This window comes from Aquarana catesbeiana, linkage group LG04 (assembly GCF_042186555.1).
Source record: "Aquarana catesbeiana isolate 2022-GZ linkage group LG04, ASM4218655v1, whole genome shotgun sequence".
Lineage (NCBI taxonomy): Eukaryota > Metazoa > Chordata > Amphibia > Anura > Ranidae > Aquarana > Aquarana catesbeiana.
This window is the reverse complement of record NC_133327.1, coordinates 282,671,293-282,689,871: the sequence shown is the minus strand read 5'-3', so window position 1 is coordinate 282,689,871 and position 18,579 is coordinate 282,671,293. Positions and strand designations below refer to the sequence as shown.

Below are 18,579 nucleotides of genomic sequence, written 5' to 3'. Positions count from 1 at the left end.
GGGCCTGGTATGGAATTTAGGGGGACCCCCCACGTCTTTTTTTTTTTTAATTTTGGTTCGGGGTTCCCCTGTGGGGAATTCCCATGCCGTTTTTATCAATGAACTTTTATGTGTATTGTCAGACTGGCAATTCATTAATAGCCGCGAGTAGTTTAAATGACTTTTTTTCCTTTGAAATGTCATTTTGCTGTCAGACTGTTCTAAACACGGGAAACATGCGCCCCTTTACAGGCATACTATAGACACCCCCCAGGTACAAAATTTAAAGGGATATTACACTTTTATTGTTTCACTTTAAGCATTATTAAAATCACTGCTCCCGAAAAAACGGCCGTTTTTAAAACTTTTTTTTGCATTGATCCATGTCCCCTGGGGCAGGACCCAGGTCCCCAAACACTTTTTATGACAATACCATGCATATAAGCCTTTAAAATTAGCACTTTTGATTTCTCCCATAGACTTTTAAAGGGTGTTCCGCGGCATTCGAATTTGCCGCGAACACCCCAAATTGTTCGCTGTTCGGCGAAATTGCGAACAGCCGATGTTCGAGTCGAACATGAGTTAGACTCGAACTCGAAGCTCATCCCTACTACTGACCTCTGTACACTACCCTACCTACTACTGACCTCTGTACACTGCCCTACATCCTAATGACCTCTGTACACTGCCCTACATCCTACTGACCTCTGTACACTGCCCCTACATCCTACTGACCTCTGTAGACTGCCCTACATATTACTGACCTCTATACACTGCCCTACCTACTACTGACCTCTGTACACTACCCTACCTACTACTGACCTCTGTACACTGCCCTACCTACTACTGACCTCTGTGCACTGCCATACAAACTACTGACCTCTGTACACTGCCCTGTATACTACTGACCTCTGTACACTGACCTGCATACTCCTGACCTCTGTACACTGCCCTACAAACTACTGTAGGGTGTGTGAGGTGCCATGCATCTACTAAATTATTGGCTGATATCATAATAGAAAGTATAGTCTCGGAGTGGGGGCACATTGCTTGATCATGTAAGAGTGCGTTTACAAGACCTACAGTCTTTTTCTGGGTGCATTACAGAGTTGAAATTGCAACTACTATGTGTAAAAATTGGGGATGTTGCATGATCCAGGAGGATGCATCACAGAAGTAGGATGTACTAGCAGAATCAGGGCATAGATGTTGGTTATTTGAAGAGTACGGGATTATGGCTGTAAGTATACAGACACCTTGCAACCTAACTCATCCCCTACATACTACTGACCTCTGTACACTACCCTACCTACTACTGACCTCTGTACACTGCCCTACATATTACTGACCTCTGTCAACTGCTCTACCTACTACTGACCTCGGTACACTGCCCTACATCCTAATGACCTCTGTACACTGCCTTACATCCTACTGACCTCTGTACACTGCCCTACACATTACTGACCTCTATACACTGCCTTACTACTGACCTCTGTACACTACCCTACCTACTACTGACCTCTGTACACTGCCCTACACATTACTGACCTCTATACACTGCCTTACTTACTACTGACCTCTGTACACTACCCTACCTAATACTGACCTCTGTACACTGCCCTACAAACTACTGACCTCTGTACACTGCCCTGCATACTACTGACCTCTGTACACTGCCTTACATCCTACTGACCTCTGTACACTGCCCTACACATTACTGACCTCTATACACTGCCTTACTTACTACTGACCTCTGTACACTACCCTACCTACTACTGACCTCTGTACACTGCCCTACACATTACTGACCTCTATACACTGCCTTACTTACTACTGACCTCTGTACACTACCCTACCTAATACTGACCTCTGTACACTGCCCTACAAACTACTGACCTCTGTACACTGCCCTGCATACTACTGACCTCTGTACACTGACCTGCATACTCCTGACCTCTGTACACTGCCCTACAAACTACTGTAGGGTGTGTGAGGTGCCATGCATCTACTAAATTATTGGCTGATATCATAATAGAAAGTATAGTCTCGGATTGGGGGCACATTGCTCGATCATGTAAGAGTGCGTTTACAAGACCTACAGTCTTTTTCTGGGTGAATTACAGAGTTGAAATTGCAACTACTATGTGTAAAAATTGGGGATGTTGCATGATCCAGGAGGATGCATCACAGAAGTAGGATGTACTAGCAGAATCAGGGCATAGATGTTGGTTATTTGAAGAGTACGGGATTATGGCTGTAAGTATACAGACACCTTGCAACCTAACTCATCCCCTACATACTACTGACCTCTGTACACTACCCTACCTACTACTGACTTCTGTACACTGCCCTACATATTACTGACCTCTGTCAACTGCTCTACCTACTACTGACCTCGGTACACTGCCCTACATCCTAATGACCTCTGTACACTGCCTTACATCCTACTGACCTCTGTACACTGCCCTACACATTACTGACCTCTATACACTGCCTTACTTACTACTGACCTCTGTACACTACCCTACCTACTACTGACCTCTGTACACTGCCCTACACATTACTGACCTCTATACACTGCCTTACTTACTACTGACCTCTGTACACTACCCTACCTAATACTGACCTCTGTACACTGCCCTACAAACTACTGACCTCTGTACACTGCCCTGCATACTACTGACCTCTGTACACTGCCTTACATCCTACTGACCTCTGTACACTGCCCTACACATTACTGACCTCTATACACTGCCTTACTTACTACTGACCTCTGTACACTACCCTACCTACTACTGACCTCTGTACACTGCCCTACACATTACTGACCTCTATACACTGCCTTACTTACTACTGACCTCTGTACACTACCCTACCTAATACTGACCTCTGTACACTGCCCTACAAACTACTGACCTCTGTACACTGCCCTGCATACTACTGACCTCTGTACACTGACCTGCATACTCCTGACCTCTGTACACTGCCCTACAAACTACTGTAGGGTGTGTGAGGTGCCATGCATCTACTAAATTATTGGCTGATATCATAATAGAAAGTATAGTCTTGGAGTGGGGGCACATTGCTCGATCATGTAAGTGTGCGTTTACAAGACCTACAGTCTTTTTCTGGGTGCATTACAGAGTTGAAATTGCAACTACTATGTGTAAAAATTGGGAATGTTGCATGATCCAGGAGGATGCATCACAGAAGTAGGATGTACTAGCAGAATTAGGGCATAGATGTTGGTTATTTGAAGGGTACAGGATTATGGCTGTAAGTATACAGACACCTTGCAACCTAACTCATCCCCTACATACTCAAAAAAAGAAAAAGGAAATATCCCCCGTGGGGTTTTCTAAGCAGCAAAAAATTATGAAAATGGTAAGCTGTAACATGAAAAGGCTTTTATTTTGTAGAACTTTAATGGCAACATGATCACATGAAATGACCATGATGGTTAAAATAGGAGCTGTGCTACAGGAGATAACACAAATGAAGCTGGCATAAAATTATACAATGTTCCAGCGCTATAATAGGATAATAATACTGACGCGTTTCGACCCCGTTGGTTCATCTTCAGAGGATTCAGGCGCTGTAACAAGATTTGCATATTGAAATTCATGGATATGACCATAAAAATTAAAATGTAACAAATATATGTTTTTAACAGTATAATTACCAATCACATTGCATTTGAACAGTTTCTCCTGAGCCTAAAATTCTCCGAAGTCTCCCCCACCGGGTCCCGGAAGGGGTCCCAGGCCGTCCACCACGTCAACAGGGGGAGGGAGGCTAATCGCCCATGCGTGTCTTACAAGGAGTCACACCAAGTGGATATTTCCCAAAACCAGGGAGGGGCGTGGGGGCAAGCGAGCGGGACCTGCAGTCAGAGCATCAAATAACAGACAACAGTACCATCAGTGTATTGTATTTAGCACGGATAGAAATATATGTATCATTATCACTTTTTATTTTTGAAAAATAACTCTGTTTGTCATTCATTTAATGTTGTCTGTACTTGTTGAGGTCAGCAGTATGTGGATATTCCCATAGTGATAATGGTAAAAAAGAGGATTAGAGAAAAATAAATATGACTGCATGTAGATATCAGTATATCAAAGTAAGTACTCAGTAAATGGTGGTGTCTATATGATAGCCGTGAGATAAGTGGCAAAGTAGAGATACATAGTAGTACATACTACTGACCTCTGTACACTACCTTACCTACTACTGACCTCTGTACACTTCCCTAACTACCACTGACCTCTGTACTCTACCCTACCTACTACTGGCCTCTATATTCCTATCAACTGATAAGATACCACAGGGTAGAGTTTTTTTAATTAGAATAAAGACTGCGGCCTTATGGCCTATGGCTGAGGAGCCCACTACCTCCCAAACCCAAAGCTTCCATAACTAGTGGAAATCTTGCATGGCCAAGTGTGTTTTCTGAAGTAGCGCAATGTCATCTTTAAGGCGTTTGAGATCTCGGGTTACCTGCATACACTTACTAGGGGAGCAGAGACCCTTAACATTCCAGAATATTATAGTCAAAGAGACTATGTCATAGTATAAAGGAGTATTGGTAGAAGGGTGTCAAGATACAATACAGGCCAGATCTGTGGGCAATAAGAGGACAAATTTAGACCTGTGGTTACCAGTATAGGGAGAAAGGACAAGCAATAATTTGGGAAAGAATGTAGAGAACCTGAAAATAATCAGAAATTATAAATTAAACAACACAAATATAATACCGTGGACACCTTCTTCCACATAGCAGAACAAAGCTCAAATGTCCCTATAACCTGCCCCGACCTAGAAACAAAGAAATTGAACAGCAGGAGCGATGTACAACTTTATTGCAGAAAAAGGAGCGATCGGCTCACACCACACAACTCCTTATTTTCCTGCAGGGGGGGGCCTGCAGGAAAATAAACACTCCACTAAAATCATAAACTGACAAACTGTACATAATGCAAATGACAGTTTAAGGATGCTCATATTAAACACAGTGTAACAGCATTAAGGACATTAACAATATCAGCAACATTATTAATGGAACACAAAAGAGCACAAAGTGTGATAAGCTAGAAATAACCTAATAGTAGAAGTAGATTTTAGGTAACCATGTTCTGTGTGGATGGAGCCCAATGCTTAATTTTCTTGGGCTGTGATGAGCTTTGCAGGGTAAAGTTGCCTTCCTGGCCAAAAGAACACCTCCAATAGGTTGTAGGTTGGTGGAGCCCAGGAACTGGCCCGCTTCCAATTGAGAATGGAAAGTTACTGTTCTGCTGCCTACAAATTAAAAACATCTTCATGCCTTACCTCAATATGGGCTCCCTACTAACCCAGATATCACAATTTGAACAAATATGTAAGAGCGACCCCCACATATCGATTCTCTACAAACAGTTAAGTGTCAAACCAGACAATACACCACCATCGTATATCAATAAATGGACACAGAATTTGGGGCACACACTTGAGATCGCAGACTGGTCTAGTATCTGGACGGCTACTAAATCTTCCTCACCTAATGTCTGAGCATTAGAAATGAACTATCCTTGTACGTTGGTACCTAGCTCCGACTAGGATTGCAAAATATGTCCCCTCATACTCAGCGATGTGTTTTCGTGGCTGCTCAGACCAAGGCACACATTTTTACGTATGGTGGGACTGTCCCATAGCCCAAGATTTTTGGAAAAGCAATTTCACAATGGCCTCTAAAGCCCTAGAAACCAATGTTCAGCCAATCCTACAACAGCTCTTTTAAACCTAAAACCAGCTGAGCTCCAACTACTCCTACAGCTTGTTACAGCTGTCAAACAAACTATTGCCAAAGTGTGGAAATCCCTGACTTTGTTCTTGGCTGAAGTCAAACACAGAATGAATAGGGCCTTTATCCATGCTAAAATGGAAGCATTGCTTACCCTTTGACTTTGACAACGCTTTATTATTGCCTTGGTAAATCTGTTTTTTGTCCCGTTTCACTGTCTCCTGAACTAGAACCGCACTACCATTCTGGGGAGCTTTCTCCCTCTTGTGCCTGCACCTGTACTCCCCCTCCCTATCCCCCCTGGTGTGATTAATCATTGGAGGTCCTTCTCTGACCACCCATTCCCACTTTATTCCATACTCACCCTCGCTCCCTCTTCTTCTCTTTCCCCTCTTCTCTATCCCTCTTTCCCACCTATGATATCCATAAGGGTCTCCATCTCTATCATAGATACAGCTTGTTACCATTTTTGATTACAACCACCTATGTCAACCCCCTCAGTGCATACATAATGTGACAATTATAATATATTGATTAGCCGCCGATCCTACCCAACATCTATCTTTGCCCAATGTTACCAGCCAGTGGATCACCTGGGGGTGAGCTCCTGTAGCAGTTTCATATGCAGGCAGGGAGCAGGTTTCGTGGGAGCCATCAAGTCTCACCTCCTCCTCATGTAGTGCCAAAATTGGAAGCCCTAAATCTAATTTTGATACCATGGATTTAGCAATGCTATCAATCCTTTAACTATAACTTTTGCAGTATTTACGCCACTCATGATGTGAATGGAGAAAGGGCACCTCTCGTAAACATAATGACTGATAAGCTTGAATTTTTGCATGTCTTAGGAGGGTTTCAAGCCACTGATGTCCTAACAGTTTAACAGATTGTAGTTGCATTGGAAATGTCTTCATCTTTCATCCAACTATGGTCCTAATTTAAGGCAGTTTAAAGCAGTATAACTGTTTTTCATACTGCCGTCACAAAGCCTGTCACTTAATGACTCAACATATGTGGTTTCATCTACAGTGCCTTGAAAAAGTATTCATACCCCTTGCTACAACCAAAAACGTATGTATTTTATTGGGATGTTATGTGATAGACCAACACAACACATGGCATATAATTGTGAAGTGGAAGAAAAATGATACATGGTTTTCAATTTTTTTTACAAATAAATATCTGAAAACTGTGGCGTGCATTTGAATTCAGCCCCCTTTACACTGATACCCCTAACTAAAATCTACTGGAACCAATTGCCTTCAGAGATTTGTTAGAGATCCTTAGTGAACAACCAGCATCAAGAAGACCAAGGAACACACTAGACAGGTCAGGGATAAAGTTGTGAAGAAGTTTAAAGCAGATTTGGGTTATAAAAAAAAATATCCCAAGCTTTGAACTTCTAACAGAGCACTGTTCAATCTATCGTCCAAAAATGGAAAGAGTATGGCACAACTGAAAACCTACCAAGACATGGCCATACACCTAAACTGACAGGCAGGGCAAGGAGACCATTAATCAGAGAAGCAGCCGAGAGGCCCATGGTAACTCTGGAGGAGCTGCAGAGATCCCAGCTCAGGTGGGAGAATCTGTGCACAGGACAACTATGAGTCGTACATTCCACCCTTCAGGTCTGGTATGGATTTTAAAGAGAACCCCGCCCAAAATAAAAAAAACGGCGTGGGGTCCCCCCCAAGAATCCATACCAGACCCTTATCCGAGCATGCAACCTGGCAGGCCGCAGGAGAAGAGGGGGGACGAGAGAGTGCCCCCCCTCCTGAACCGTACCATGCCACATGCCCTCAACATTGGGAGGGTGCTTTGGGGTAGCCCCCCAAAACACCTTGTCCCCATGTTGATGAGGACAAGGGCCTCATCCCCACAACCCTGGCCGGTGGTTGTGGGGGTCTGCAGGCGGGGGGCTTATCAGAATCTGGAAGCCCCCTTTAACAAGGGGACCCCCAGATCCCGGCCCTCCCCCCCTGTGTGAAATGGTAAGGGGGTACAAAATTACCCCTACCATTTCGCTAAAAAACTGTCAAAAATGTTAAAAATGACGAGAGACAGTTTTTGACAATTCCTTTATTTAAATGCTTCTTCTTTCTTCTATCTTCCTTCGGTTTCTTCCTTCATCTTCTTCTTCTTCTGGTTCTTCTGGTTCTTCTGGTTCTTCCTCCGGTGTTCTCGTCTGGCATCTTTCTCCACGGCGTCGGTGTCTTCTTCCCTTCTTCTCCTTGGGCCGCTCTGCATCCATGATGGCATGGAGGGAGGCTCCCGCTCTTCTCTTCATCTTCTTGTCTTCATCTTCTTTTCGGGACGCTCTGCATCCATTATGGCATGGAGGGAGGCTCCCGCTGTGTGACGCTTCTCCTCTTCTGACGGTTCTTAAATAATGGGCCAGACATACAGCCAGAGCTACAATGGAATGATTTAGATCAAAGCATATTCATGTGTTAGAATGGCCCAGTCAAAGTCCAGACCTAAATCCAATTGAGAATCTGTGGCAAGACTTGAAAATTGCTGTTCAGATGCTCTCCATCCAATCTGACAGAACTTGAGCTATTTTGCAAAGAATTGGCAAAAATGTTACTCTCTAGATGTGCAAAGCTGATAGAGACATCCCAAAATGACTTGCAGCTGTAATTGCAATGAAAGGTGCATCTACAAAGTTAGGGGCTGAATACAAATGCATGCCACACAAGATTTTCAAAACCATTTATCATTTTCCTTCCACTTCACAATTATATGCCACTTTGTGTTGATCTATCACATAGTCGCATCACTATATTGCCAAATAGGGTAGAAGATACCCACTTTCCTAGTGACCTGCCACACCTTAACCACATAATTCATTACCCATCTATATTAATATTTCTTTCTGTATTGAGCCACCTGTCTTTAAAATTTAAATTGCCATATATCTATATATCTATAGTCATACACTCTAGCTTTTATTGCTGGAATATAGAGGTATTAGACACAGAATATAGGATACAACATAGTATACTTCCTTCAGCCCTGAGTGAGCCCCCTTGTTTGGGAGAGATGGGGGTCAACAGGATGGTTATTTGACCCCAGGGCTGCGATACATGGCAGTCTCTCCCCTTCTCCCTCTATCCCTTTAAACAGACTTGGGGGCAGGGCCATGCCTCCTATGCATCGGAGCCATGATTTGACGCCCTACTCAGTGTGTCATCATGCCTGAGCATGGAGCGGATTCCTCCTTTCTATCTAGTTGGGGCTGGGACTTGCTTGGTTCCGCAGCAGATTCGCATGCCGTGGATGGAGCCAAAGCTTGTCACAATTTCCGGCCACATTGGTGTGTTTTCATGATGTTGGTGGGGACCTGCCCCTTATCGGGGATAAAAGAAGCTCAGGCTGGCCAGCTGACCATTTCACATGGGCCATTAACACGAGAGGGATCTCAGGCATGCTCACATCCACAGAATCGCACACAAGGTAACTGAGTCTCACTCATATCTACACACAACACTCTTCAGGTTTATTTTAGTTTCACATTTTATAGTTCAGTAGTCTGTAGTCCCTTTAGCTAACACACTTCAGATCATTGCAGTAATTGAACATTATTCACCACCTTCACTCACTCACTGGTATAGGTTCATTCCATTAACAGTTTATTCATTTCACATGGTTTCATCCCCATATCCCTACAGAGCAGTATGGGCTGTCAAGCATACACAAGATTCACATGGTTGTGATATGGGCATCTGGTCTTCACCTGGCTGCTGTCTCTGGTCTGGATAGGATTCCTCACCTCAGCCTCGGGGGAGCTCACCATCCCTGTCCCCCCTCCTCCCTTGGACACAGGTTGGGTGTCACAATTTGGCTGCATTGTAAGTTATAGACCTTTTTTTGAGAGATGGTTCTCCGTTTAAAGGGTATCCTATATTTATAGATATGTTATTGATTTAATTTCAGAGCATTTTATTCCTGATGATTGCCATGAGCCATGAAACGTGCGTCGAGTATACATCAAACTGATGCTCAGACAAGTTTGGCTCACTAATGCCGTGTACACACAGCCGGACTTTTCGACCAAACTTGTGTGTGTGGGCTTCATTGGACCTGCAGCAGACCTTTTCTGTCAAAAATGTGACGGTCTTTGGATTTAGAACATACTGTATTTCAAATCTTTCCAAAGGACTCGAGTCCGATCGAAAAATTAGTCTGTATGCTAGTCCGACGGATGAAAACCGACGCTAGGGCAGCTATTGGCTACTGGCTATGAACTTCCTTATTCTAGTACGGTCGTATGTCATCACGGTCGAATCCGTCGGACTTTGGTGTGATTGTCCATCGGAAAATCCAACGTGATTCTGTCCATCGAAAGTCCGGTCATGTGTACACAGCATAAGAGCAATTGCTTATGTTTATTTAATTATCAATGGATGATCATTTTATGAAACTGTACTGCTAATCATGTTGTATTTTACTTTGTATAATAACTGTATATTCATACAAGTGAACTGTTATTTACAGTATATTGCAGCCTTTACTAAAGATTGACACCTTTTAAATCAATAAATAATTCAATGATCAATATGAACAAGGTATCAATTCCGTGATATGACTCATACAAAGTACCATTCCTTCCTCCTTTTTTGTCTAAAATACATTTATGTTTTTGGTTGTCACATGACAAAATGTGGAAAATTTCAAGGGGTAAGAATAGGCACTGTATATGTAAATTCCTATATGCAATGATGGTATTTCTTTTTCCATGCTGCTAGAATAAAAAAATCAGAGATTCTAAAACATTGAATGTAGTTTTTACTTTGCAATATCGGTTTTCCTCTTTGCTAAACATTGCAATGTTGCCCATTATTTACTCTTCTTACAATATATTTGTTTGCTTTCTGGCTATTTCTAGAGTGGGTGCCAATGTCCAATTTTCCTGTGATGATAATTATGTGCTACAAGGCTCGAAGAGTATAACTTGTCAAAGAGTGACTGACACACTCGCTGCTTGGAGTGATCATAGACCAATCTGTCGAGGTAAGCGAATGAAAAAGCAGGTTTGAATTTAAATACTATAAAATTATAGAGTGCACATTTCTTTTAAAATGTTTTTTTTTTAATTCACGCTACTCATGGCTATGTTCTTTATGATTTGAATATAGCTTTTCAGTTTGTCTTAAGAATACATTCTCTGTTTGCTTGAAAAACACATGCCAATGAAACCACAGAAACTCATAAATTGCCTAAGAATTTGTTTGTGTCACATAATATAGCAATGGCTTGAATTGTGCTTTTCACACTTTCTTTTCCAAAAGAACAGTTTAGAAATCACCAGTAGCTCAGCAATATGTTACAATTTGCCAGTTCAAAGTGTAATGAAATGCTTTACTGCTTTTTTCACTTAGGTTGAAACTAACTGTATCGCATAAATATACTATTCCTTTATGTATATGTAGCGCCCTGGGGTTTAGTCAGGGAGCTCCTCACCAAATTCCTTGTCAGGAGTAGCCATTGTAGATAGTTGTTAGAGATCCATTGATTTGTCCCTAAGTTTGGCCTTGTTATACTGTACTTTTCTCTCCTGCCACTAGATGGCCAGGCACTTGGTGGCATTAGATGTGAGAAGGACATTTCAAGGTCAAGTTATGGGTGGGCGCCTCCTTCTTCAGGCAAAACTCAGGCAAAAGTTTTGCCTGAAGAAGGAGGCAGTGCCTCGGAAACGTGCTGCGGCCCTCCCCATCCTGATTTGGTCTCTTGCTAGCTCTGTGAGAGCAGGTGTGAGAGCTGGAGACGGTGCTGGTTATACACCTTCATATGGCAGGTCTGAGCTTATCCCTACAGTAGTCTTCTCATCCCTTGTGACGGCTGACTGCTTGATTGGTGATCCACATCCACCCTGTGTGCAGCTTGCAAGATACTTTTATGTAAGTGTATCTGAATAAAATGTTACTTGCTTTTACCATCACACTGACTCAGGCGCCCTCTTTTTGCTGTATTGGTTTGTCTGAGGGAACGCCTATTTCCTGCTGAGCTACTGCCGGTGACTGTGTGTGCAATCCCCATCCACCTGTGGATCCATCCGTCCTGTGGACTTCTCTTTGATATCCCTTACTACTATGGACTGTATGGACTAATTCTTATTAATTCATTTTGGGTATATCCTGTTGTTTTCCCCCCTCCCTGTTATTGATCCCTTATCATCCACCTTATTGCTGCCAGTGAGCGCTGACTCACACACTATCTGACAGTTCTGTGTAATATATTGCTTGAATTGTTCTAATTAAAGTTTTGTGATGTTCCAGGTCTGCCAACTGGGATTCATATGGCCCCAGAAATACTAAGGAAACTCCCTGCTGGGTCATGTAACATACAATGTTTAGGGATCAATTGTATGTATAGAATGCAGTGGTCAGGAGTGGATAATGTACAAAGTGCAGGGGACAGGTGTGGATAATATTCAGAGTGCAGTGGTCAGGAGAAAAGTAACAAAAGTAATTGAAGTACATACAAAGGATTAGGAATTATATACACCCTAGTACATATCACATACCCTCACATACACCCACACGATAACATATGTACCACTGCTCCCGCAGGAACTGCTGGAATATCTGTACCTTGGTCTCCCACTATCCTGCAGCCAGTTACACGGTATTCTCACACAGCCAGGTGAACTCACTCTTCCGCTCGTTGTCTACAATGACCAGTCTAGGGGATTTGTTTTTATGTTTTATTTGGAGAACTTGGATAGGAGAAGGGCATTAATATGATACTCCAGATTAACTACGCACAAGTGAGGACAACTCTCTCTCTCTGTAGAACTGTGGAGCAGATTATCTGCTGAACCATACAGCGTCTGTGTGGAAGAACAAGTCCCTCTGTAGAAGAAGAAACTCAGTGGACTTTGTCAGTGGATTTAAGCCTTCCAGACACTAGCCAGTGTCCCCTTTAGCTCACACACCCCGTATGCTGACTTCTAGGACCAGAGGAGGAATTGCAGCAACACAAACTCAGTCTTAAGGATCCCTTCAGGGTCTGTACTCACAAAATGTCCAGGGACAGCTGGTAGCCTCCTTCCAACTTCCAAGTGACACTCTATACCAGTGACATAAGACCAGACCCATAGACTTCCTCCCTCAGTCAGTTTGCACATGAATGGAAATGAGGGGATGGAAGGCGCGTGATCTAACGCATGAATCAAAGTGATATAGTTTATTCATAAACAAAATAGATGAGTACAAAGAAATGACTATGAATTCATACAAACTAGGTTACAAGATATTCATTAACAGCTTCCCAACTGCCTCACACAGATATACTGTGGCAGTACAGGCAGATTAACGTACCTGTACGTTACCCTTTAAGAGGCAGCTCGCGGGCGCGCCCGCAGGGAGCTCCGTGATTGTGTTTGCGGGTCCTGCGGACTTGATGTCCGCGGGCTTAGCCGCGATCATCTCACAGTGAGGAAGAACGGGGAGATGCTAATGTAAACAAGCATCTCCCCGTTCTGCCTAATGACACTGATCACGCTCCCTGTAATCTGAAGCTGTGATCAGTGATGTGTCACACACAGCCCCTCCCCCCACAGTTAGAATCACCCCCCTAGGACACACTTAACCCCTACAGTGCCACCTAGTGGTTAACCCCTTCACTGCCAATGACATTTTTACAGTAATCAATGCAATTTTATAGCATTGATCGCTGTATTAATGCCAATGGTCCCAAAAATGTGTAAAAAGTGTCCGATGTGTCCGCCATAATGTCGCAGTCATGATAAAAATTGCTGATCACCGCCATTACTAGTAAAAAAAAAATGATCAATAAAAAATGACATAAAACTATCCCCTATTTTGTATACGCTATAACTTTTGCGCAAACCAATCAATAAACGCTTATTGCTAATTTTTTTTACCAAAAATATGTAGAAGAATACATATCGGCCTAAACTGAGGAAAAAAAATGTTTTTTTATGTATTTTTTTGGGGATCATTATTATAGCAAAAAGTAAAAAATAATGCGTTTTTTTCAAAATTGTCGCTATTTTTTTGTTTATAGCACAAAAAATAAAAACCGCAGAGGTGATCAAATACCACCAAAAGAAAGCTCTATTTGTGGGAAAAAAAGGACGTCAATCTTGTTTGGGAGCCACGTCGCATGCCCGCGCAATTGTCAGTTAAAGCGATGCAGTGCTGAATCACAAAAAGTGCTCTGGTCAGGAAGGGGGTAAATTCTTCTGGGGCTGAAGTGGTTAAAAATGAGTTATGCCCATACAAGGGCAAATGATCAAGGTAGGCTAATGCGTTTTAAGGTGTTCCCTCTTCATCAGACCCTTGGATAGTAAAAGAAAGTCTGTAGGATGTGGTAGATATACATGGAGGGGGTGGCTGATTGGGAGATGTATCCCATAGTGGATGATATATTCTCCTTTACTCCAGAGGTATCCACATCACATTGCTCTAGATGAGATAAATACCAAATGTATGTGTGTATAATTAGGATTCTAGTAGAATGCACATGTGTATCAAAGTGTTGGGATTATACATTATACATTGTAATTACAGACAGGAGACATATAAAAAAATGTTGAAACATTAGAACATTGAGTCATGAGTAGGAGGGGAGGGGGAGGTTCCACAGACAATCTGTATGCATGCTGTTTGTAATGGCACATTTAGACTACCCCATGGACTTCAAGGTCTTCGTTCATCCCTACAGGAGCCAAGGAGCCAAGTGTGAAGATCCAGAAAGATTCTCGTTTACAGAGTTTCTGGAATCTTCTTCCCGTATCATCATCTTTTTTAATGGCTTCTATGCCAAACACTTGTAAGCCTGTTGGATTTCCATTATGGCACGCCTTAAAGTGACTAGGGACTGAATAGTTGTATCTCTTCCTGTAGCTACAGATGACAGACAAACAACAAATAACAAACTAATCATTAAAGCGGAGTTCCACACAAAAATGGAACTTCCGCTTTTCGGAACCCTCCCCCCCTCCGGTGTCACATTTGGCACCTTTCAGGGGGGGTGCAGATACCTGTCTAAGACAGGTATTTGCACCCACTTCCGGCATAGACTCCCATGGGAGTCTATGCCACTTCCCGTCCCCACCGCGCTGTCTCCTGGGAACACACAGCTCCCAGGAGAGAGCGGGGACCACTTGGGACGCGTAGCGCGACTCGCGCATGCGCAGTATGGAACCGGGAAGTGAAACCGCAACGCTTCACTTCCTGATTCCCTCACCCAGGATGGCGGCGGCAGCTGCCGAGAACCGAGCGGGTTCTCGGCGTCCCCTGCCGACATCGCTGGACCCAGGAACAGGTAAGTGGCCATGTATTAAAAGTCAACAGCTGCAGTATTTGTAGCTGCTGGCTTTTAATATTTTTTTTTTTTGGCGGTGTGGGTGGACCCCCGCTTTAATTCTACGGTATGTAGGTAGGTGTCATTCAGATTCCCCCCCCCCCCATTTTTTACCAGTCTGTCAATGCACTCCATTTTGCAGTAGGCACTCACAGGTTTAAACCCCTATGCACATTTTTGCACGCATGCGTCTATGCATTTTGATGCACATAGGTGCGTTTTTCCAATTTTGTCACCACTGAATATACACTAATGACTCCCATCATGTGGAATATATGCATTCTCTTTGTGTATGCGTATATGTTTCTATATGCATGTGTATATGTACGTGTATGTGTATATATTTGTGTATTTATATGCACTTGTGTTTAAACTTTGAATTTTACATTGTAAACTACAACTGCGTTTTAGTGAACTGACTATAGCAAGTAGAGCTAATGGCTCACGGTTTTAATAGTTCACTGCTCTAATACTTTTCATTTTTTTTTTTTAGTAATACTTCTAAAATAATAATTTTTAGCTTCTAATGGTTTTTAATGGTTTTTAATGCCTTAATGTTTTAATGTCTTAATGTTTCAATACTTCAATTACTCAATGTTCTAATGTTGAAACATTTTTTTTTTATATATCTCCTGTCTGTAATTACAATATATAATGTATAATCCCAACATTTTAGCAGGCACAGGTAGTAGCATCAGGATGACTAGTACAAGGTAACAAGAAACATGGGAAGTGGTTAGGCAGTAGGGATCACCCAAATATATGAGTTCAGTTCATGGCGAGTTTGGCAAACATGATTAAAGTTTGATATGATACTAAATATAGGATAAAAGAACCCCGCACAATTAATAGTGAAAAGAAAAAACAAAAACACAATTTTTCGGAGCAGCTACCACAAAAAGTCCGATCACCACAAAAAAAAACATACACATAAAATAAGTGAAACACTCTGCAATTAAATCTTCTCTATAAATTATACAATCTAATTGAAAAACATGTATCTTAAAAAATCATTCTGTGCCAGAAAATGCAATATAACAAAAACATATGAAACCAGATAAATAATGTGAATCTGTGTAATAGCAGATATAGCCCCCTATATATTCCGAAGATAAAATGTGTGATTTGTCCAAAACTATAAAAACAGTCCCATACACCATCCAATCTTCATGTGACAACAATCTTCATAAAGTGCAACATATTTCTTCAAGGTGCATAAAGAATTCACATTATATCCCCCAATGAAAGCAGCACTGATGTGCCCACCAACAAAGCTCCTCTCTGGGTGTTCTCTCGCCTAGTTTGATGGACCCCAGTAACAACAGGAGGTCAAACTCACTTTCTAGCATAAAGATGTATCACAGCTTGCATCAAGGGTCACTTTTCATACTGGTCATCTGTCTCTCCAATATAGATGTCATAGAAAAAAAGGCATAATAGTGCAGACCACAAACCATTATTTTATTTTCAAAAACTTGAAAAATACACTCACATGGCAGAAAGGGTAAAAAGGCTTTTTCAGAAACTGAGCTGCAGCATGGTGGCCAAGACCATACAGCGGTTTAAAAGGACAGGTTCCACTCAGAACAGGCCTCACCACGGTCGACCAAAGAAGTTGAATGAACGTACTCAGCATCATATCCAGAGGTTGTCTTTGGGAAATAGATGTATGAGTGCTGCCAGCAATGCTGCAGAGGTTGAAGGGGTGGGGGGTCAGCCTGTCACTGCTCAGACCATACGCCGCACACTCCATCAAATTGATGGCTGTCATTCCAGAAAGAAGCCTCTTCTAAAGATGATGCACAAGAAAGCCCGCAAACAGTTTGCTGAAGAGAAGCAGACTAAGGACATGGATTACTGGAACCATGTCCTGTGGTCTGATGAGACCAAGATAAACTTATTTGGTTCAGATGGTGTCAAGCGTGCGTGGCGGCAACCAGGTGAGGAGTACAAAGACAAGTGTGTCTTGCCTAAAGTCAAGCATGGTGGTGGGAGTGTCATTGTCTGGGGCTGCATGAGTGCTGCCGACACTGGGGAGCTACAGTTCATTGAGGGAACCATGAATGCCAACATGTACTATGACTTACTGAAGCAGAGCATAATTACCCTCTCTTCTGAGACTGGGCCACAGGGCAGTGTTCCAACATGATAATGACCCCAAACACACCTCCAAGACAACCACTGTCTTGCTAAAGAAGCTGAGGGTAAAGGTGATGGAGCATCTGTGGGGCATCCTCAAATGGAAGGTGGAGGAACGTAAGGTCTCTAACATCCACCAGCTCCGTGATGTCATCATGGAGGAGTGGAAGAGGACTCCAGTGGCAACCTGTGAAGCTCTGGTGAACTCCATGCCCAAGAAGGTTAAGGTAGTGCTGGAAAATAATGGTGGCCACACAAAATATTGATACTTTGGGCCCAATTTGGACATTTTCACTTAGGGGTGTACTCACATTTGTTGCTAATGGTTTGGACATTAATGGATGTGTGTTGAGTTATTTTGAAGGGACAACAAATTTACACTGTTATACAAGTTGTACACTCACTACTTTACATTGTAGCAAAGTGTCATTTCTTCAGTGTCATCACATGAAAAGATATAATAAAATGTAAGGGGTGTACTCACTTTTGTGAGATACTGTACATTGTTGCTCAGTATCAAGCTGATCTTTATGGTGTCATTGTTATTGCTAGAGTATTGCTCAGCAAGTAGTATATTTTTGTTAGAGTGCCTCTGCTTTTGTGCTTAGCACTATGGCTTCCAAAGTTACCACAAAGGTACCAAAAATTCCATCCCCAGGCGCTGGGAACTCCAGTCATGCCTCCACACTGTCATCCCCTCTGGAGATACCAGATATGGCAAGCCAGGGTGAGTCATTGGAACCAATTGGTGGTGCAACTGCTTCTCACACTTCAGCCCCTGTATACGTGACTGAAGATGCATTTTCCTCTGCCCTGCAGGGCTTAGAAGGAAGATTAGCGGCTTTAATTGCATCCTCCATGGATATGGACAGGAAGTGTGCAAGATCCCCCTCCCTCACCTCAAACCCCTTACCAAGGGAACAGTGGGTACAGGATGAGGTATTACCCTCAGGCGATCACGTGGAAAAACAAGCCGATTATTCCTCTATGGAGGAAACAACCGTTGATGAACCTTTTTCAACTTCGCAATCTGAGAGATTGATGGTACAAACTCTTACGGAGATGGTTCGTTCCACTTTCATGCTACCCCTAACAGAGTCAGCTGAAAGTTTGGTTTCTTCCTTGGGTTCTTTAAAACCTTCACAGCCTTTTCATGCGTTTCTGGTCCATGCATTACTAGAAAAGCTTATTTATGCTGAATGGGATCACCTGGATAAGCATTTTCTCCCTCCAAAGAGATTCTCAGTTCTCTATCACATGGAGGAGAAATTCACCAAAAGAGGGAATGTACCAGCAGTTGACGCTGCGATTTCCAGTGTGAATAAAAGTTTAACTTGTCCAGTAGA

At 42.7% G+C, this 18,579-nt stretch overlaps 1 protein-coding gene across 1 annotated transcript in view; it reads left to right on the top strand.

Moving 5' to 3' along the window:
- The window catches only part of CSMD1 (CUB and Sushi multiple domains 1), a 3,274,537-nt gene that overhangs the window by 1,912,129 nt on the left and 1,343,829 nt on the right, over nucleotides 1-18,579 (top strand). The window contains exon 9 of the mRNA XM_073626646.1: nucleotides 10,650-10,774. Coding sequence (XP_073482747.1) covers nucleotides 10,650-10,774 — 125 coding nt within the window. The remainder of the gene's footprint in view (nucleotides 1-10,649; nucleotides 10,775-18,579) is intronic.